Below are 21,930 nucleotides of genomic sequence, written 5' to 3'. Positions count from 1 at the left end.
AAAGAAATAATGAACTTGGCTTTAACTGGCTTGCGAGAAACCCAATTTGCAAATGCTACCCTTAGCCAGCTATTGAATATACAAGTTGATAGAGCCCAGAAGGCACTGTGATGAGTGACTTAAGTGGAGGCACCCTACACCCACTAACATTCCTGCTGAATGAATGTGAAATCTGCAAGAATTGCTTTTATTTATCTTACTAAAAGCGTTTCTTGGAAGGGCTGGAAAAATTTATTTCAGATGGATTTTTCAGCTGAGAACAAAGTTGTATTTATTGTAATTATGCACTCTCCAGTGTGGCCTGCCTTGCTGAGAAAGAACATTAAATTCAGCTGCGCACAAACTCACGGAAGTGACCTTTTGAATGAAAATGCTGCAGCAAGAGACTTGCAGAGCATTCTCACTAAATAATAACCTACTGTCTATGACTTGCAGATTAGTGCTCAGACCACTGATTTCAGCTGCTGCTTACACAGGCACAAGTCCACATGAGGTCAGTCAGCTGAGAATAAATTGTGTTTGCTATGAACTACAATATGGAGAACTGTACTTGGGAAACTATTCATAGTCTCCAGTCCAATATGGTTTTATGAGCTTCTATTAACCAGCATGGAGCAGCATAACTTTGCAAGGTATCTTTTCTGCAGGACATCCACTGTCTCATTTAAGTAAGAGGATCAAAAGCCTTACTGACACAAACTGGACAAGCTCTCACTTTAAGTGATAAATGAACACCAACCGCCCATGCAGAAGTACCCTGTTCTTTCTTTGCAGAAGGGCATGAGGATTATCTGAAACTCTTCTGCTGTACAGAAAGCCCAAGCACTTGAGGACAGAGGCAAGTCAGCACTAAAGAATCAGGAAGTCAAACTAGAGGGTTCATTTAATCACCTAAATGAAAGGTGCAATGTAAAATAGCAAGAGATGTAAGATGCATGCTTGTTTGGAAACAGAGGATGTCTTTTTAGCGTGCAAATATAAAATGTCCTCTTTACATGCATAAGATTATCTTACTCTTTGCAGAAAGGCTGGGTACCAAAAAGCATCCCATACTATAAAGAAACTTAGGACAAATGCCTGAGCCTTCCCAAGAGCTGGGTTGCTGGGTAGTCAAACTCCCCTGCTGCCAAAGAAAGCCAGGCAAGCTTGTGGGCTGACATTCACATCTCAGAGCAACTGGAAGCCACGCACTCTGCCTGCCCACTCCAGCACCATCCTGCATGGACAGAACCTGTTGACAACCTGCTCTGGGCTCCCTCTTGCCTTTCACTCTCCAAGGTACGCACAGCAGGATCTTATGGTTCATGGCCATCTGCAGATTTTGGTATGTAGTTCAAAAGTCTAGAAAAGAGACTACCTTGTTTGCTATGCATCTGATGGGTTTTCAAGCCAAAATGCAGCTACCAAAATAGTTTGTGCTGCGAGTTCAGGTTCTGTACTACCTTTTCAGATTCTGTGTTTGCATTTCCGCAAGCTCGCTCTCATCTCACAGCTCTGCTCACTGAACCTGCTGGTTTAATCCTAAATCTGCATCTCTGTGTGCTGTTGCCTCCAAGGGGGAATATGGTACAAGAAGTTGAACTTCTACTCTCAGTTAATTGGTTCTGTAGTTGCAAAGAAGGAGAAGGTTTTACTTCTTGTTTTCTATGCAGGAGACATGGCACATGTGATTTGTGAGGTACACAAAAGCTTGATCCTTGTGTGTTTTCACATGTTGATTATTTACAGTAATGCTTTCCATCCATACAGAAGAACAGTCCCCACTGAAGGACAGAAGAAGAACAATCAAACTGTATCTCAACAATTAGGTAAAGTTTGACCATAGCACTTGAGGGCATTGAAAACCTTTGGACCAAAACCTTGCAGAAGAAAACCAGGAGTTTCTTGGTTAACAATTAATAATTTAGACCCAAAGACTCTCATCTAGACCTCCAGCTGAAGAGGGGAATTACACAGTATTTATACACCTAGTGCCACACAATGTCTCAGTATTCTGATACAAAAAAAAAAAGTCAGTTCATAGTATATTCACCATTTTAATGTCCCCATTTCAGATCAGAAATGTGACATTACTTTCTTAATATCATGTGGTAAGCCAGGACCAGAACTGAAGAGTGCTTGCAAAAAAGTACTCGTGTCAGAGGAAGGATTCAGGAGCACACTGTGGCTTTTGAAATCATTACTTTTTACAGTATCTATAAATTCACCCTCAAAAAAACCCCAACAAACCAACCACACACAAAAAACAAACAAACAAACAAAGAAAAAAAAACAACAACTAAACCCAAGAAATTTCATTTGAAAACTGTTTTTTCTCCATCATTTACCTTTGCACTAATCCTTCAGGTTAAACTATCAAGACACGTCACCCTCAAGACCCCTCACCACTGCAGAATATGCAAGATGCCTCCTATCAGGAGAGGGAAAAAGCCAACAAACACAGAAGCAGTGTAAGACCTATAAATGAACAAGTTAATGGGTTGAAGCAGATAAGAGTGGTATTTTTAAAGCCTATTTCTTTAAAGAGATTAGTTAAAAGCATAAACAAGTTTTACCTTGCATCCTGTCCTGAAGGAAAGCAAAGTGCTTCAGGAGTGTTGGCAGGCAGTGCCTGTGTGAGAGAAGAGCTCCCACAAAAAGGATAAACAAAATCTAAGGTCATCCATTTAAAAGTCTGTCCCTACCTGTAAAAAGCCACTAGAATGTCAGGTTTTCAGATTTGTAAAATTAACTTTTTCTTTATTAACAGTGTGGTATTGGTAACATCAACAGCAGCAGCTCAGATAGCCTTCACATTTGCACTTATGCAAGTCACATACTTTTCATGGACACAGATTCACCCTCCATTTGCTTAGTTCAGGAAGATCAAGGTGCAAGCACAGCACCCAGCCAGGCCACTGTGAACATCTTGTCTAGTGCCATCTTCCTCCCCTGCAGATCTCTAGGCTCTTAAGCCAAAGCCAACTTGTTCACTATTTCCATATACAAATTTAGTCCTGTTCTATTAAGACACACTGAATATATTCAATCTCTTGGTCAAACTTCTAAAATCTTTTGAGAGCAGGATCATAGCAGGAAGAGTTTTAGTTCCATGCTGCCAGATAATATGACACAGACAAGAAACCATCAGTGCCACTCTTCCTGTTCCCCAAAGTTTATCTGTTCTGTTAGAGGTTGTGAAAAAAGGTTTGTCTGGGCTTTGTCCATGCAAAGAACTCATCAAGCCCTTACACTTCCTATCAGCCTGAAGTTACATGCCAGCAAAGGTGAAACAAGGCAACAACAGATTTGTCTGGTCCCTTAATCTAAAGTTTTCCTGGCACAACACTTCTCAATAAATACACAGCATGCTGAAAATAAAGGAGGACTGCTGCTTCAGCTAGGCCGTCTAGAAAAAGCAGACTACAGGTTTCAGAATTGAAAACAATACTATGAAGAGCACGATCACTCCGGACTTCCTCTTCCTTCATCTTTCAGTGCCAGGCTGATCCTCAGACTCCAGTCAAGGAATAGGCCTAAGGGCACAAAATGGGTCAGAGGAGAAGAAAACTCCTGACTCCTGCTTCCACAGCCCAAAGACACTCTGGTGGTTTAGCATTAATACCCTGGAAGCACAGAGGTACAAGGACAGAGTGGAAAAGCAAGAAACTCAGTAAAACAATGAGCCACAAACAGGAGAACAATATTTAATAATTAAGTATGTGAGATGCAAACATTTCTAATGAGACGGGTAGCAAAACGGAGCAAAAGAATGAGACAAAGAGAAAACAATACAGGAGAAGAAAATAAACCAAGAGTTCTTATTTTTGACACTACAATTTAAGACAGACTTTGGCAGAGTCCAAGTGCTAAGCGTCAGCAAATGGGGACAATCAGCAATGACATATGTCTGCAAGCCTGTTTTATCTAAGCTTCAGATCACAGGAGACTGGAGAGTCAAATGCAAACTGTGAAGTTTGCTGCTTCTAAAAAAAAAGTCAAAATGACAAGGTAATGTGAAGACAATGCAATACACATGCAACCCTCCTCCTCCTCCTCTTCAACATTCACTATTTGAAAAGCAGTCTGCAAAGGAGAAAGGAAAGAAGGAATTCATTACGCAGGAGACCCAGACATGAGTCATGACCTTGCATTCAGGTAGCTGCATTAAATGCTTTCCTAGCACAGAGAAAATGTCTTTCAGATAGTGTCTGAAGAAGAGTCTTTCCTCCCACCAAGGCAGGGACACTCTTGGTAATATTCCCAAAGCAATTACAACTGATACACAGCATGAGATGAAGTCAGCCCAGTATCACGGCCTTGAAGACATACTGCCTTCTTAAACGGTTTTGTCCAGACTTTGCAACACCCCTGTACAATGATCACCACCTCCTCCAGTCTTTCCCTTCCCTCTTGGCCCAGACTGACCCCAGCCACTGTTTAACCCTTTCATTCCACATCAGACACTCCTAACTCATGTTTAGCTCAGCCAGAAAACTCAAAAAGGTGCTTTTGCAGCAGGTTGCGAATTCTGTGGGACTAATCTTCTGCCCACCAATAGTTAGACAGATGTCATGGGGGATATTTTACGCAACAGAATGGCCTGATCTTCTGCTGGAGGCATAAGACATGCTGCTCCCATGCCTTCCTGTTGGCCACCATGGACTACCTGGGATTTAAACAGGATCCCACCTAGAGGTTTTAAAAAAGCCATGCAACTACTGATACAGTATTAACAAAAATCTTGTTACAAAGAGTCAGGAATACAGAGCTTGGCAAGGGCGAGTACTTCTGCATATTTTACACTCTTTCCGTATCAGACTTCTGGTGTGACTGCCACAATTACACCGTTGTTTGACTGACAGCATTATCCCAGACTGTCTTGATTGCAAGCTCCAGTTCCATATTAAGTAAAAAGAAGTCTCTTGTGAACAAGAGTCCTTGACCTGCTGGTCACATCTGTGTGCTAGGACATGAGAGAAAAGAGTGAATCAGTTCTGCTCACTAAAAAGCCTCAGCACATTCTGGTGGCATGCCATTAATGTCTGACTTTCCTCCTTGTTTCCAACAGGCAACACTCATCTTTTACACAAGGGAAGCTCAAGACGGCTGGTGAGATTCCTGGCAAAACACACGCTTCATAACTGTTTCTATAGCTTATCAGCCTTTTCCCCTTCAATTTGCTGTTCAGCAAGCAGGGGACAAAAAAGAAAAATAAGAATAGTTCTGTAACCAGCAGAGCTCCGTAAAGCTGACCTCCCATTAATTTGTTCCACAAGGCTGATTGACTTTGCAGGCTAGTAAAGTGTGAGTTCCAATTGAAGCTTTTCCAGAAGCTAAGGCATATATCAAGTCAGTCAATCAGACTCACAAATTTCACAGCTCTTAATAAGCTCACAACTGTAGCTTCTCACTCAGTGATGCTTCTCTGTTTTTTTCTCTTGTTGGGGTTTTTTGGTTGGTTGGTTTCTGTTTGTTTTGGGTTTTTTTTTAGGTCTCTGTGCCTGTTTTCAGAAATTCTGTTGAAATCTTATGCATCTTAGAGGTCTCTTCCTATCAGATCTGGCTCCAGGACTTTCAGCAAATCAGTATCTTAACAAGCTCCCTCAGCCTCAAGCAGAGCCAAGACAGGGTTAGGTTTTGCTTTGATCATGATCCCTCACAGATCTCAAAAATACCCACAAAAACAACTAAAAATTCCAAACGCCCAAATCCCAAACTAAAAACCAAAAAAACCCTAAAAATCATGGACTTCTACTCTTGAGTTGCCTCTGAAAAACCCATCACTGCTTTGCTCACACCAGAACCAGAGATGAAATAAAAACACACCACCACTAAAGTAATAAATTTACACTTCATAGTAATGCAGAAGATGAAAAAGAAGAAAGAATACTGCTAGCAGAGCTTTCCTTTCTTGAGGAGGCTTTTCTCTGCTAGTCCTAAGGACTGCAGTCTGCATCCTGAGGTCTTGAACTGCCATGAGAAAAGGAAAGGTTTCTGTTTTCCATTCTTCCCTAAACCCCCAGTACTCTACAGCTTGGCAGTACTGGTAGCTGCTTGCCATACCCACCTACACCTCTGTAAGTCATTATCAGCAAGAGGCCAGCAGCATTTTAAATGGCAAAAGCTCTATCCCCTGACACACTGGAGATTTCTTCCATGTTCAAGTGGTGACTGCTAGCAAACTGCCAGTGCACTGTCAGTGGCTGGATTTGTTGATGCTGATGCAGAAGTGCTTGTGAAGAAGGAAGAGTCAGGCAACTGCATCTAAATTTCCTACACAACCCAGCTCTCTCGTACTCTATCTCTTTGGACCGACCACAGGCAATACCAGTTGAATGGATACTGACCAGTAGAGGAGGCCTGCAAACCAGAAGCACCACAAGCTGCCTCCACACAAAACAGTCTCTCCTTTCTGTCTGTTCAGGGCACAGCATGCCAGGGAGCACTGGCCACACCGGCATTAAGTGGTTTGGTCTGTGGCATTCCAGCTGCCTGGACATGTTCCTGTGTAACCTGCTCTAGGTGGCCCTGCCTTGGCAGGGCAGGTGGACTAGACAATCTCCAGAGGTCCCTTATGTGATCAACTCATTTGGCACCCAGCAAGTCCCCGCATGCAAAGTGCTCCATTACAGATTCACAAGCCATTGCAGAGACTGTAGCAGTCCTCTAAAAATAATACTGGGGGCAGTGATCCCACTGACAATCACATCATTAGAGGTGAATGAAGCGCCTCCTTATCCAAGCAGATAAGTATCAGGTCTCTGCAGCACCTTGAGCCTTCCTCTGCAGTCAAACAATACCTGCAAAATTGTGGAAAAAGCATCATCTGTGACTGCCACGCCAACATGCTTCCTGTCACAGGCAAAGTACGGGCATGCAATTCCTGCTTGGCAGCGTTCTCTCTCCAGCCAGCTGTTATTTCAGGCCTGTTTGTTATGTGCACTGTTCACAGGCCCAGCCACGCAGGCAATCGACTGTCAAGCTCTGCTGCCACAGCACCCAGATGCTGGCATCTCAAAACCTATCTTCTTACCTGGGGGTTTTTTAATCACACAAGATAGCAGGGGGAAGGAGGGACCTGGATTCCCCAACAGCATCTCTCATGAAGTCATCCAGGAGTGCATTTCAGCACTCCATGTTTACATTCTTCTGATTTGGAAGAACAGACCAATACCTCATGCAACCAGGTTCCCCCAAAATGCAATGAGCATATCTGCCCTGCCATGACTTCCGAGACTGACACTGGCCCTGCCTCAGAGACTGCTTTTGAAATGCCTCTTGACATGCCAAGTGCTTTACCCCATGCTGCAAAAACAGCAGCACAACCCTGTCAGGAGCAGCTTGCCTGATCACTTTGGATTCACAAACCCCTCAAAGCAAATGCAAGACAAAGGTACAGCCATAAAATCACCAGTTAAATACATTAATAGGCTGTGAAGATTCCTATGCAGCTAACCAGAAAGGGCAAATTCTTATCCTGCAAAACAGGACAGCTCAAATTAGAGGAACACCCTCAGACCCATTACCAAATATGCACGTTGTCAGGAAACAACAAAAGGCCATGTGTAGCTCAATGTTACTAAAAGTGCAGAACATGCCTGACAAGGAGATGTTTGTATAGGCACAGCCAGGACCGAAGGGCACAGCACAGACAACACTGGATGGAGAAGTAGGCCAGAAGATCACTAGCCCATTTCTAGCTTTTTGCCACAAATTAATGTCTGTTCAATCCTGCCAGTCCTCTCAATATGACTTGAAGGGAAAAAAAAGGCTAAAAGAAAAGGTGGGTGGTTTGCATTTACTAAATCTACTGCCCATTACCTCAGAGGATGTCCACGTGTTTTCACATTACAAAGAAACACAAACTTCTACCTATATTAATGCCTTTCTAATACTGCAGAAAGAAAGAAGGTGAACTTCAACATAACACTGGGTTAACACAAGCTGACAGAGCTATAGAGAAGAGCATCCTCTTGCCAGCAGAAAAGTAACTGCTGAAACAGCTTAGGAGAGCAGCACTTCTAGGAATCAAAGCAGGTTTATCAAAGAGGGGTTTATGGGTGTTTTAGCCATTGAAATGTGGCCAAACACAGAGCACATCCACCCCTTTGTCTCACTAGGAGGCCAATGGTGGTATCACTACTTTGGCAGCAGCATCCCTGGTGCCCAGCAGCACCGCACCCAGCAGAACCGCTGCTTCGGGACAGTCAGTATTGGATGCTGCCCCTAGCTGGATGAGGCTGACCTGGCCTGACCCTGCCTGGCTCCTGAGGCTTGGAGAATGGAAAAATCCCTGACTATATTGCAACAACTCTGGCAGATGAAACTTTCCAAGTCCCCTTTCAGCAAAGCACAACAAAAGCTGCCCGAGTTTATTCTTAAGATAGTGGGTTTTGTTAATTAATATTTGGAAGGTGGCAAGGAAATTTTCAGAAAGGCAATGACATGTCCCAGTCACAGAGTTGCTTTGACTGTCCTGAAGGAAACTGCTCCCAGGCTGCACTGGACACTTTCCGACCAGGCTTTCCATCTGCTGCACAGCTGCAGAGATGGAAGGAGAAATTCTCACAGCATTGTGTGTAACTGTAAGGGCAACTCACAACCAAGAACATTTTAATCAGCAGGAAAGCGCGCTATACAGATGAGGCACTGGAGCTCACGGCGCTATCATCACCACAGTACAAGCAGTGCTTAATCCAATGTGCAGTTATTTAGAGGTCCCTGTTCTGAGTAAGTACAGGACGTACTTTGATCTCTGCTGCCTCCTGCCAAAACTGTGGAAATTAGCAACCCAAAAACCAAGTCACAGACAAGATACCATGGCAAACAAAATATATTCTACAGTTATGTGAGCAGCTGTCTTCCTGAAGGACCCCAATGAATTTCAGGACACACAAAAGCGTAGTTGCAACTAATCACCTTTAATTAAAAAAGCTGTCTTAAATTTACTGATGAGATGAGCCTCTCTTACATGAGGATAATTGAAATTTTGCTGTTCAATTCACAAACTACCTGAAGTGATGCTCTGCAAGGGCCCAAATGCAGCCAAACTCTTGGATGAAGCCTGGTGACTCCATACTGGTGCAATCAGAGTTGTGGTCATAGCTAGAGGACAGCCTTGGACAGAAACTCTGTGTTACACAGGTGTTAGCCACAGAGACAGTCCACTGAATTCTTTCTTAAAGATCCATCCTCTTTGTCACATATGATGAATCATCCCTCAAGTCACAGTACTCCAATCAAACTCTCTAATTTGAGACGAAATTGGTCTTTATAAGAGCACGCTTCTGACATATTTTGGCTCAAAACCACCTTATTACAGACAGAAAGATGTTGCAGACTTGTCACATAGTTAGCATTCATTTAAATAACTTGTTTTTAAGAAAAACAACAGTTTAGAAAACTATGTGATAATTAAGCTGCAGGCGTGGGAAGCAGACAGTTAAGGCAGTCAAATAACCTTTACTCTGCCCTGCAGATAAACTACAACAGAAAAGCGATTAATCTTCAAAGTTTTTCCATTTCAAATCTGATCAAGCTGATTTTAAAATAGATCAGTTTCTCATTTCCTCACTTCTTTCTCCCGCAAACCAAGAGGAGAACACACAGCTAAGGTGTGCGGTTCAGCTGCAATTGAACATGGCCAATGTCTTCTTCCCATGACATTTACCCTGATTTTATTACATAATTGCAGTATTTCTGTCCATAATCTACTGATAAATGTTTTTATTCCTGTTAATAGAGTTTTGTGCTCTGATTACAAGTGAAACTGCAATGAATACTCATGGAGACCATTGAACAACTTGGACTCGGTATGGTGATGACCCAATTATCTTCATTGTCCTCCATCCACCATCCCGAACAAGTGTCAGTTAAAAGGAAAGTCTGTGAAGATCCTAGGCAGGCTGGACTTATTTTAACCTGGAAAATCAGACCCTCCTGCAGAGTACAATGTGTTCTCAGGAATGTTTGCTCAGTGCAGCTAGCAGTACAGCTCCACCTCCTGAATTATTTAGAGGACACATTTCCTGCACCACTTCCCAGCCTTAGACCACCTGGTCTGTGGGACAGTATATACAGGCAAGGTGGTGTGCATTCTTCCCAACAGCAGCAGCAAGCAGGCCATGGCAAGTGTCTGCAAGGTAGATAGAAGTAGGCAGCAGTCCCTAGAGGCAGCAAGGGCAGCAACCATCTGGAGAGGACAAGAGGCAAATGCCGTCAGGGTTTCAGCTAGGAACACAGGAAGCCTTGGTGAGCTCTTCCAAGTCCAGCACTACCCCACTCAGCTCCTCTCTACAAGCCCATCAGCTCTGAAGAAATCACACTCCAAGGCAATGCCAAGAGAGGTAAAGTTTTGTTACATGCTCATTTTCCAGATCCTACATTACCACTGTCATTTTCGAGTGGGTAGTTGTCAATCTCTAGTATGCAGCAAGATAATACCAGACTTTTGACAGACAGAGTCTACATTTAAGATCTAAAATAAACTGCAAGAGTTTTATATAGACAAACTATGAAAAGAAAATGAGTAAAAGATGTATCTGTATCTAAGTGCTTTAAAGAAAACATAGGATGCCAAAGCTCTTCTCCCCCACTCTCATGTATTGTACCACACACAAGATGTGTTATTTTAGGATTATTTCTGGTGCACTGACTGGAGAGGATACCCACAAGTCACGTATGCCAACTATTCCACAGGCAACCTAACTGTATGACTGCTTCCACACCTTCTTTTTAACTTTCCTCCTTTCTACTTCCTATTCTTTTGTTCTACCAGCTCCTTCGCTAATGCAGAAGGCATACAAGGCAGGGAGCGTCTTTCACAGTCTTCAAAGCAGGTATGGTATTTTTATGAGCATGTATAGTGAAAGTGTTGAACCCTTCTGTCCAGATAATCATACCACCTGACCACTGCTTGCAGCTGGAATGCCGCAACGACAAGAGAGCAAAACAGACCTGAGATGGGCTTCTGTATGTTTAGTTTATGTACCTCGGCTCGCAGATGATACAGAGCAAGCACCAAGACTTCCACCTGGTAAAGGCAGTTGAGACAGCGTGGAAAACACACGGATCAACACAATCCTGCACCTGGTTCCCTAGGGCAGCAATGCCCAATCTTAGCTTCAGCGCAGCCAAAAGAGATTTGGGATGGCACTACCAATAGGGGATTATGCAGCTTTTAAAGTAGATCTAATGCTCTTAGCATCCTGAAAAGATGACAGTAATACAAAAGGGAAATAACATCTGTAGTCTTAGGCAAACTCCTCAGCAAACTTCAGCAGAAACATTGGGAAATATTTCAATGGAAGCCTTCCAGAAAGGGCACTCCCCATCTGCACCCTTATGACATTAAGCACCGTGCAACCCACAGCTTCTGTGACCTGCAGTCACAGAGCAGCATCTTGCTGGCTCAGACCTTCAACAAATGCAACCTACCATTTGTACCTTATAAGTAATACACCATATCAAACCAGAAGTCATCCTGTTTTGTCTGTGTTCTACATAGGGTGAAAGAGACATCTTGACTCCACAATAATAAGGTCCAGGTCATGCACAGGTTGCTTGGCCTAGTACACTCCTCTCCAAGTGACACTAAGCGTACATATCAAGGTGGGAGAGGTCTACATGCACCTACACTGGAGAACCCATCACTGGTGATCTGAACGGTACGTACTGCAGCGTAGACAGGAAACAGAGTAAAGAGATGAAGAAAAGAGAATCAACTTTATTAAAACCCTTTCCAGGCATGAAGAAGGTAGTAAGCAGGTGGTCAGAGCCTACAAAGATAAGGCCTTGCTCCTCTCATCCCGGCTGACAAACACCCCCTTTTCCTTCCCTCTGTGCTGAGGCTTGCGCCAAACCTCCTCACCACAGTTCCTGCCATGGGCAGACCAGCTCCCCTGGTCTGGGCAGCACCACACAAGTCCCATTTCCCCACTGACCCTCTGGCTAGCTGCCCCAGAGCCACCCTCCAGCTCATCCCAAACCTCCTGCAGCCCCATCCCCTCACAGGCCACCTCCTTCCTGTCACCACCCCAGAAAGACACACACTGCTCCATCCACAGCCCCCACGCACCTGCCAGCTCAAGCCTCTGCCCTCGCTATGGCCATGTTCACCACCATCTCCAGTCAACCACCACCAAGCACCCTTCTTTCTCACCCTGCAAGTCACCCTGCCATACAAAGCACCTCAAAGAGGCACTGCCACCTGCACCTAGATCCTCTACAAACCCTCTCCATCCCTTCAACACAGAAGCAACCCCGAACTCCAGTCTCTGCATCTCCTCCAGCTGTCCTTCACCTAAAGGGCTCCCCAGACCACAGGCGGGGCCCCAAAAGCCTCCTCCTCGAGCCCCAAGAGCCCAGGCACCCCACTCCCGCCCGCCCAGCCTGAACCCCCTACCCCAAAGGCCACGTCCCTCAGCACGGAGGGTACAGACCCCTGCGCTGCCCCTCAGGCGTTCAGGCCCCTCACAGACTGTATTCCCCAGCCTCACGGACCCAACCCCCCAGCGCGGCGCGAGCCCAGACCCCCCCCAAGCAGCCCCCCTGAGGGCAGCCCCTACCTGGGCAGGCTCCACGCTGGCAGGCAGCCCCTCCGGCAGGGCCTGGAACAACAGCAAGGCCATGGCGGCACGGAGCCTCCCCGCCATCCCCCCCACCCCCCGCTCCCCGCCTCCCCAGCCCGACTGCGGCCCGGGACGGGAGCCGAGGGGCACCCTGCACCCCGGCCCGCCCCACCCGGCCGCCTATTGGTTGGGCGGCGCGCAGCTTGGCTTTCTATTGGCTTAGGGAGCTGTCGCTTATGGGCAGAACCGGGAGGGGCGGGGCCTGCGCACCGGGGGCTGCCATCTTGAGTGTGGCGCACCGGGGAGGGAGTCTGGGGGTGGGGGCGCGCTGCCATATTGTGAGTGGCGGAACTGCCTGGACGCGGAGTGGGGGGGCTGCCCCTTGGCCCTGCACCCTCAGTGCAAGCACCTCCAGGAACAGATCTGGGCACTGCAAAAAGGGGGTTCACAAGCCTGCTACAGCACCCTGACATCCCAATGGCAGCCAGAAACTCATCCTCCATTCACCTGGCCACACCTGGCTACCATGATCCCTGCTCGGCCTCCTCTCCAGTGCACCCATAGAGCCCCAGACCCAAGCGGCCAACCTGGATCTGGGAGTTTGACATGGAGAGGATGCTAAAATGATAGCAGCAGCATAGGGCTGGACTGGAGGTGCCTGGCAGGCAACCATATGTTGGTGTCAGCCTGGTCCAGAGACAGCAGCAGCATGGAGAAGTGTCCCACCATGGCCAAGTCCCAGCATGTCCCCACACCGCAGTCCCTTGCCCAGGCTTGCACGGCTGGGAGAAGAGGGGATACTAGCATTTGGGGTTAATTCACAGCTCAGGGGAGATAGCCCATGTTTCTGGGGCAGTGACAGGCTTTCTAAACCACCGCTCCCTGCACATCAGGCTGCCTCCACAGGGATCAGAGGGATGAGGTTTATCAGATGCTCAGATAACACATTAAGAAAAGCCGAAACAAAAGTAATGGGTTTAGCAGCTTATCTCCCACCCTGGCATGCTCCAGTTAGGGCAGTGCTTGGGGCACACCTAACCCCGCTGGTTCAGCTCGCCTGCCTGCGCTGGCATGGGCCGTCAGGTGTTAACCCATTGCACATGCACCCTGCCGATCCCCCCTCCATAGGCAGCCACTTCACCAGCCTCCACCAGCCTTTGGGTGAGGAGCAGCCAGCCAAGCCTACCTGCTGGGACTGCTGATGCTCCAGATGAGCGCCCCAGCCTCCCATGCCTCCCAAGGCTCTGCTGCAGCCCAGTGTCTTCGGTCTGGTTATCATTTGAAGGGAGGTTATAAACCTGACATTTCAGCCATGAACAGTTATTAAAGAAGCTTTATTCCTGTTCACCACAATTAGAGGCACAGCTGGGAGAAGCCATGAATTCAGTGGGAGCACAGAACCAGCCCAGATCAGATGTGACTCATCGCTGGAGAGCAATTAACACTTGCAGCTCTTCCCAATCAGGGATGAGTCCGGCTCTGACTTCTGGCAATGAGGTTTCCTTCGTATTGCAGCGATGGGAGATGGAGGCAGGCTGGCAGAGTCATCCTTGGAAGCACAGGGACTTGGTGGCTGCAGCGTGGCTGTGACCCCTCTGCTCCCTAAGGAGACCAAGGCGTGCTGGGGAGTTGCTGTGGTTTTAGGGAGTGCAGGAAGGCACTGGCTTGCAGCAACCATCTCCCGACACCAGGGCAACATGAGCTGTTGAGATGACTTGAATCCTCAGGGGAGATGGGAGCTACAACCTGGAAACCTACAAACCCCGCTGAGCTAAGCTGTCAGCTGGCATAAGTCCACATCGATCTGAAGAGGGAATCCACTACTAGAAGCTCGGGGGTGGGGGAGGTCTGGGTTGAGGGTGGCTTGAATATCCTCCAAGCCCAGAACAACCCAATTCCTCTGTCCAAAGCAACGCGCTGCACCGTGCCTTGCTCCCCAGGGCAGGGGATGCGCTGGTGTGAGATGGCAGTAGGTCTTCAGAGGATCCCTCTCCTCCATTGCCCCTCTGGTATGGCTGGGGACAGCAGTTATGCTAAGGCTTTCCCGCAGTGGTCCCAGGCTGCTGCCCCGGCATCACTGGCTGCACAGCCCTCTCAGGACTTGCTGCAAATGCAGGAAGGGTCAACAGCAAGAGCATGGCTGTGATGCGCAGGGAGGGGCAGTTTTAGAGCATCAGTGTGCTCCCTAGCATGTGAGAGGCACCTTGGACCCAAATACAGCCCAGATTGCTACAGGTGCCTTTCTGAAAGTGCTCAAAGCAGGTTTGGGTGTACAGTAAAAGCAGCTTAAGGAGAGCAGAGATGTCTTCTGGCTTCTTCCCACTTGCAACACCAGTGACATCTGTTACATTTCATATGCTTATCTATTTTAATTGTGCATTAACAAGAGATCTAATAATGCCCAGGGAACAGAAACACAAGTTTTAACAAGTTTTCCTACTTTCTGCTGACCTATTCATTATTCCAGAGCTCTTATACGACTTTCTAGCTGTAACTACATGTGGTTGCAGACATTATCCTCTGCCTGTTGCAGCTTGGGCAGAAGCAAACCCATTGTAGATACAGCTTGGCCTTTCAAGAAGTACAGTTTGGGTTTGACTGCTCTGTTTGTAGGAGTGGAGTGCTTAATGCCATAAAGCCCTTTTGCTGCAGACGCTGTGTCTCCACGTGGGAATCGGACAGGTATCCCTGGCTGAAGGGATGAGTATGGGGCTCTCCAAGCAGCCACATCAGACACCTGGTTAGAAACATGCTTATCCCACCAAGGGATGCTCACCAGCAAGAAGAGAGCCTGGATGCAGCTGGTTGAGGGCAGGGACTTTAGCCCAGGACCAGGACTAAACTGGGTCTCCTTCTTATGAAATGTAGGCTCCAGCAAACTTAAGCCGCAATTCTTTGGGGTGAGAGAGGCCTTGTTGCAGACCCAAGTTAGCATCACTGTAAACACTGTCTGGCCAAGGAGACAAACAGCACCCATGGGTGTAGGGTCAGCCAGTGTTATCCCTCAATATCCCCAGTGGGATGAGTCACCATGAGCACAGCACTATCACCTCTCTTTGCACTTGCCTCAGGACTATCTGCAGCCCCAAGAACCTCTCTGGGGAGGCTGCATGGGATGCCCAAGGCTCATGTCAGCCCTTGCAAAGCCTCATGGCTCTTCCTCCTTCTCCTGGCCCCTGTGTCCTCATCCTGGTGGCTGGTCAGTCACAGAGCCTGCACCCTTCCCTTTCAAGGCAGGCATGAGACCCGTGTACCAGCCCTGTCCAGGGAACCAGCCAGAAGCAGAGCCCACAGCTGCTTTTAGAAATGTAATTATTCAGCCCTCCTCTCTGCCATTTCCAGTGCTGCCACTCAGAGCCTGCGTCAATGCCCTGCCAGCTTTGTAATTCTTGTGTCTGCTTCCCCCTGCCCAAAGCGGGCCAGAGTCAACTGTCCCCCAAAGCTGCAGATCCTCGGTACTACTGTAGAGACAGTGAGAAGTGGGACAAGGGTGATGGCTGGTTCTTGTGCTCTTTGGAATGGGTAGATTGCAAAAATTAGAGCTTAAAAACCAAGTAGCTAATTCTGTCCTGGATTGTGGCAACGCAAAGTGAATAAAACCTGAACCTGAGAATAAGGAAGGCATGGTCCAATCATTGGTCCCTAGACTTCACGATGTTCCCTGTGCAGAGGGGAGAAGTCCCTCTTGGTAAAAGGCCACTGTGGTGGTGTAAGGCAGCAATGTGGTTTGGCTCCTGGTGAGATGGCAGGGCACCTGCTTGTGGAGGTAGGACTGCACTGAGCCTCAAGGGAGAGTCTGATGCCTCACAGGAGCCCTGAGGCTCACACAGACACAAGGCTGGGGTAGCGGAAGGCATTGGAAGTGCAGCCATCACCCAGAGGAACTTGGGGAGGCAAGCACACGGCTAGCAGCAATGGGGGGAGGCTCAGGACAAGCCAGAGTGCTGCAAGCTGGGCACACAGAGCCAGATCCTGCCCCTCTGCAGGGAGGGGCACCAGGGTGCTGGGCTGGGGCAGGGGGGCAGATCTGGCTGGACCATGCCTCTGAGCCCTGCTCAGGGAATGTGGGGCTGGTGGTGGCAGGAGGCTACCAGGAGGGGTGCGATGGCTCCTGAGGTAGTCTCCATTCACAGACCCTTGTTAAAGTAGACGTATGGCACTTTGTCCCCATGCTTGGTCACGATGCTGTCACGCAGCTCCAGCTCAAGGTTGGAGAATGCAAGGGAGCTGTGGGGAGAAGGGGCAGACACTTAGACCTGTCATCCTCCTCCATGGCCATTAGGCAGGTCACCCTCCCTCTCCAGTGATATGCAAGGTCCCCTGCAGTCCCTGGGATCTTGCAGGCTCACATCAAGACCCACCACCCATTCCTGGCACCCACCACGTCCAGTGCTGGGGGGCAGAGAGCTGCCCATGGGCCTGGGGGGGTCCCAATGCTCCCAGCACAGAGCTTGCCAAGCAGAGGAGGCACATGCTCTCCTGCTGCCCGGGACTCCAGTGTATACATTCAGGTGCATGCAGGGGGGCATCATGCTCCTCCTGGGAAGGGCAGAGAAGACTTAGGGGAGGAGGAAGGTCCCCAAGGTCCCATGCAGGAGGAGGAAGCAGCGGGACAGGTACCATCTCTGAGGGAACAGGGCGCAGGCTGCTGGCACCATGAACAGGAGGCTGTGGGACAGAGAAGAGATGAGCATTAGTTTTGTGGACTGCAGGCCATTTGCCCCCTGGCCACAGGAATCTCAGCCCAAGAGGTGCTGACTCCAAATAACTGGGGAAAGCCCAGGCTGAAAGGCAAGCAGCTTTGCAATCCCTTGCTGGGAAAGAGCTCTTTTCTCAAGCATCCCTTGGAGCCACGCTCCAGGCACCCACAGGCATTCGAGCAGTGAGATACTTACAAGCCCCCACTGAGAAGCACCTGCAGAGGCCCGTGGAGAACTCGGATTCGCTGCAACAGAAGAGCTGGGATTGAGTTCCTGGCTTAGCCATGAGCCCTGCTTACAGGGTAGGGAGACTTCTCCCCTCAAGGGGGCTGAATGCCCAACACCTCTAGGGTGCCACCAACCCTGCCACCCTTCCACAGCCTCTCCCAAGAGATGTCTGGTGTACTGGTGACTTGAATAGGGGGCAAAGCAAGCCAGGGTCTACAACCCCCCATATCATCCCCGGTATCTCAGTGGCATCACAGGACCCACTGGCAAACCATGGCAGGAGAAACAGGGGCTCACCTGCATGAAGGGGTATTTCTCCAGTCGCTCCATGATGATAGGTAAGATAACTAGGTGCAGAGAGAAAAAGTCAGGGCACCCCTGAAAGCCAGGCCCAAAGGGCTGCGCCAGCATGACCATCCCGTGTGCCATGGCAGCAGCTAGTTGTGCTGGGAACCACTGGGTGCTCATCGCAGGGACCTGGCACAGGACCCTCATCCCTTTATCCATCCATCCCCCAGGCAGCATGCTCCTCATGCTCCCATCCTTTCTGCCAGGCTTCTGGCATGGCAAGGATCTTGCTGAGAGCAGGGGAGGGTGAAGTGGTTGGTCCCAGTGGGGTCCCACTGGAGACCCAAGTCCAGCCCCCTACTCCCCTGCTCTGCACTCACTCATGCCTGGTGCTGCCATGGTGATCCTGGAGACCACAACCTGCGCGATGCCCTTCACTGCTGCTCTCTGTAAGCAAAAGCAGCAGGTGAGCCCCTGCCATGCCATACCCCAACCTGGACCCTCATCCCCAGACTCACCCTGGAGCGGCCAAGCTCATTGTTGTCCTGGTCTGTCACTGTGACCCCGTTGATGATCTCCCTGGAGGGGACAGGCAGCAGTGAGTGGGAACTGGGATCGATGTGTGTGAGGACACAGCAGTGGGGTGAGGGGGTACCAACGGCATCCCAGCAACCCCACTGCCCACAGCCCTGGTCCCAGGGTGCCGGGCTCCACCAGCCTGGGGCACCACAATCCCCAGCCCAGCCGATGCTGCCATCTTCAGGGCATGGCTGCAAACTGGGTCTGGTCATTCAGGGGACAGACACCTCCCTGTGACCCACAGCCCAGCCAGGGGACAGTCCCCCCACAGCACCCCAGCTCCCCTCACTGTCACCTGTGGGGACACCAAGCAGCAGACACAGGTCTCCACATGAGCCCCATCAAGGGGGTCCCAGTGCATGGACATTGTGGACTGGGGCTTTCCCATGACCACATGCGGAAGACCTTTGGGTCTGAGAGATATTCCAGGCCAGACCCCAGAATAGTTATCCTCAGCCCAAAATCCTGCTCCTGCTCCAGGCAGAGGCTGAGACACCCCACCTGGCACCTTCACCAGAGACCTGGCACCATGAATGTGCAAGACCCCAGCATGGCCTCCATCCTCTCGCCCTCAGAAGGAGCTGGGTCCCTCAAGCGCCCCAGCTGCGTGTGGCACTTACTGTTGCCGCATCATGGGGATATTCACACAGTTGGCAGCAGCCACGGCCACGAAGGGGACCCAACGGGCCAGCAAGGGGGGTGCTCGCTGTGGGAGACAGGCTGGTGTCAGTGCAGGAGGGCAGGATGCAGCCAGCTCCCCTACCCATCCTGGCATACCTTGGTGTAGAGGTTGAGTCCCACAGCGGTGGCCAGGGCTGTACCAGTGGCTGTGACATAAGCCACCCCAATTTGCCTGGACAGTGATTTCCAAAGAAGGGAGAGAACAGAAACACCAACTGTGACTCAATGCTGTTCCTTCAGTGCCCAAGACGGGGCACAGGGGGTCTTTATGGAGCATAAAGGGGGTCCCAACACAGAAGGTGCCCATCCTGTGTGGAGACACACTTACTTGAGTGAGATGGGGGAGGCAGCATTGCGGTTGGTGTAGTTGACGAAGGCGTTGAAGGACTGATTCACCCACTGCCAGAAAACCACAGCAGGCACTGTCCTGCAGAGGGAAGGGACCAGGAGAGCACCTGAGGGCTGTCAGGGATACCTGACCTGGCGGGCAGCTAAGATGCCTTCAATACCCTTGTCATGATGTCTCCCAAAGGAAACTGAGGGACTGCAGCAAAGCCACGAGCCACTGGCAGGGCTGGGAAATGATCCCCGGAGTCCTGTCTGCAACAGGGCTTTGGGGAGCAAAGGAGGGGCCCAGCCCTGTGGGGTGCTCAGCCAGGGCTGGCAGCCATCCTGCTGAGCTCAGATAAGCCTTTGTCAAAGGGAGCAGCACAGAGGGGGCATATGGGGACAGAGGCAGCTCTGGGGGTGACGATGATGCCTGGGCTCCTCCTGGTGTTTCAGGGACACTGAGGAGGAGACACGGGGAGATGTAGGTCCGAGCAAGCTTTGGGGTGCAGGAGGGTGGAGGTGGGCTGGGAAGAGGGTGACAGATCAGCACTGGGAGAACTCCCATCCAGGCTGGATCACATCAGCGACTGTGAAACCAGTCCAGCAAACAGGGGTGGAATGGGGATTCACTGGGGAAGGCAGTGCCTGTCTCACACAGCCTCCCTGCTGGGGAGAGGATTGCTCACCCCCCCAGCAGCCATTTCAGAAGGGAAACACAGGGAGCTGTTGGTATGGGCTGGGGCCACTGGAGAAGCCTGGCCTGGGGGCACATTTGGTCCTCATTTTTGAGAGCTGTTATGATCCATGGAGCGAGAGCAGCAGCCATGCAGGGCTTGGCCACGTTAATCATTACAGGGGCCCAGGAATTGCTGAGCTGAGGTGAAGTGGGGCTATTCCCAGCTATGCTGGGAGCCGGGAGGACTCATGATGCTTCCACCACAGGCTGTGCAACAGGGACAGGGCACAGGGACGCAGGTCTTAGCCACAGGACACAGGCAGGCACAGCAGCCATGGGCATGGCTCAAGCACCATCCAGCCCCAGAGGAGGCCATGCCTGGACTATCAAGGACCTCTCGAGGGGCTGTGGGCTGTCAGGGATGTTCCCTGCCCAGCATCCCCAGGAGCTCACCGGTAGAACTGGAGCATGCAGCCGGTGAGGGCCATGCCCCCTGGCACCTGGAAGGACATCCTCCCAACAAGGTTCATCTTCTCGCCGCTGTCAGGGTGGAAGGCTGAATCGTACAGCTTCTTGGCGTACAGCAGCTGCTCCAGGCTGCTTCCTGGTGGCACCAGCCCGGTCCTGCAAGCCCAGAGACCATCGGGGAGGAACTAAGCAGACCCACCAGCACCTTGCATCACCGGGACACAGAGCCCAGGGGCACCAAACATGAAAGGCAGAGAAACATCTTCCATGAAGGAAGCTTGCCCCAGCTTGAGACTCCCAAGAGAAGGCTGGGAAACTCCCCCCAAATCACCTCTAATGGATATTTATGTCCCAGTACATGCACTGTGGAATGACTATTTCCATTCCCGTGTGGCCCTGCAGAGTGGTCAGGTATGGCCATGGGGATGGTACCTGCCCTGCTGTACCCCTGCTCCTCACCTGCAGGCTTCCACCAGAGTCTTGGCCCTGTCCAGCTCCTTCTCTGGCACCAGCACAGTCCGTGGGTCGGTGATGTTGAGGAAGTGCTTCAGGCGCCCCATGAAGGTGCTCTGGTCCCAGCGCGGGGCGTCGATGTTGAAGTCATGGGGGACGGTGCCCATCTTGGCGTGGATCTGGGCAGGGGGAGAAGGCAGCTCAGGAGGATGCTGCCTGCCCACTGAGTGCAGGCCTGCCACGGCCACAGGAGTGGTTAACTGGGCAAGAGCTATGGCAGGTTTATATTTAACAGAACAGTTGGACTTTCAGCAGCCTTGAGCCCAGGAACCTCCTGCACCCTGCTGCAATCAGACTGCTCTTTTGCAGGCCAGCCTGCCTGCGTGGGGTCCCCTCCTTGAGCACCCAAACACTGCCTGCACCCACTGTGGCACTGCACCCTCCTGTGGCTGCACTGCACAGCTCCACCACCATCCCCTGGGGCACCACACTACACCCTCCTGTGGCGCTGGCACTGCATTACACGGTGTGTTCCCCAACACAGACAGTGCACCTCTACAACACTGTTGTGCTCTCTCACATACCACTGCACTGCATCACACTGCACTACACATGGTCTGTAGTGCTGCACAGTGCCCTCACAAAACTATAGCGCTTGGCCTGGCCCATGGCATGGCAGTACATTGCATTATGCTACATGCCACTGCATGGCAATACACTACATTAGATTGCACTGCATTATATTACATGGCACTGCATGGCAGTACACTACATTACATTACACTGCACTGCACTGCACGGCACTGCACACCCGCGTCCCACGTGGCCCCTACCTGCAGACCCCTCACGCGCCGTCTCCTGCCCACGTGGCACGCACCTGCCCCCCGGACCCCGCCGTGTGGCCGTCCTCAGCCAATCATAGAGCCCAGAGAGGACGCCCCCACCGCCCCTCCAGCAGGGTTGCCCCTTGCGCGCC

At 50.2% G+C, this 21,930-nt stretch overlaps 2 protein-coding genes across 6 annotated transcripts in view; both read right to left on the bottom strand.

Annotated features, from left to right (window-relative positions):
• Positions 1 to 12,703, bottom strand: part of WBP1L (WW domain binding protein 1 like) — a 59,361-nt gene extending 46,658 nt beyond the window's left edge. For 2 of the 5 annotated variants that reach the window (XM_061372576.1, XM_061372583.1), the window contains exon 1: positions 12,549 to 12,680. Coding sequence is in view for 2 of the 5 variants with exons in the window: in XM_061372578.1 (XP_061228562.1) it covers positions 12,549 to 12,635 (87 nt within the window). In the remaining 3 variants the exon portion in view is untranslated. Of the gene's footprint in view, positions 1 to 12,548 lie in introns of all 5 variants that reach the window. The other 3 variants (XM_061372578.1, XM_061372579.1, XM_061372571.1) reach the window with 3 other exon arrangements.
• A 1,163-nt stretch (positions 12,704 to 13,866) lies between these two features.
• SFXN2 (sideroflexin 2) lies at positions 13,867 to 21,374 on the bottom strand. Its single transcript, XM_061372570.1, has 11 exons — positions 20,961 to 21,374; positions 20,487 to 20,657; positions 19,356 to 19,454; positions 19,124 to 19,199; positions 18,967 to 19,052; positions 18,286 to 18,346; positions 18,148 to 18,214; positions 17,777 to 17,826; positions 17,447 to 17,496; positions 17,172 to 17,219; positions 13,867 to 16,778 (listed from the first exon to the last, which is right to left on the bottom strand). The coding sequence occupies exons 1-11, from the start codon at positions 21,119 to 21,121 to the stop codon at positions 16,679 to 16,681; spliced, it is 969 nt and encodes a 322-aa protein (XP_061228554.1). The 5' UTR covers positions 21,122 to 21,374; the 3' UTR covers positions 13,867 to 16,678.
• Between the last annotated feature and the right edge of the window lie 556 nt (positions 21,375 to 21,930).

This window comes from Neopsephotus bourkii, unplaced genomic scaffold (assembly GCF_033783945.1).
Source record: "Neopsephotus bourkii isolate Nb327-2 ecotype Australia unplaced genomic scaffold, CSIRO-AGI_Nbou_v1 NB_1615, whole genome shotgun sequence".
NCBI lineage: Eukaryota > Metazoa > Chordata > Aves > Psittaciformes > Psittacidae > Neopsephotus > Neopsephotus bourkii.
Note: the sequence above shows the minus strand (reverse complement) of the source record. Positions and strands in the feature narration are given on the sequence as shown.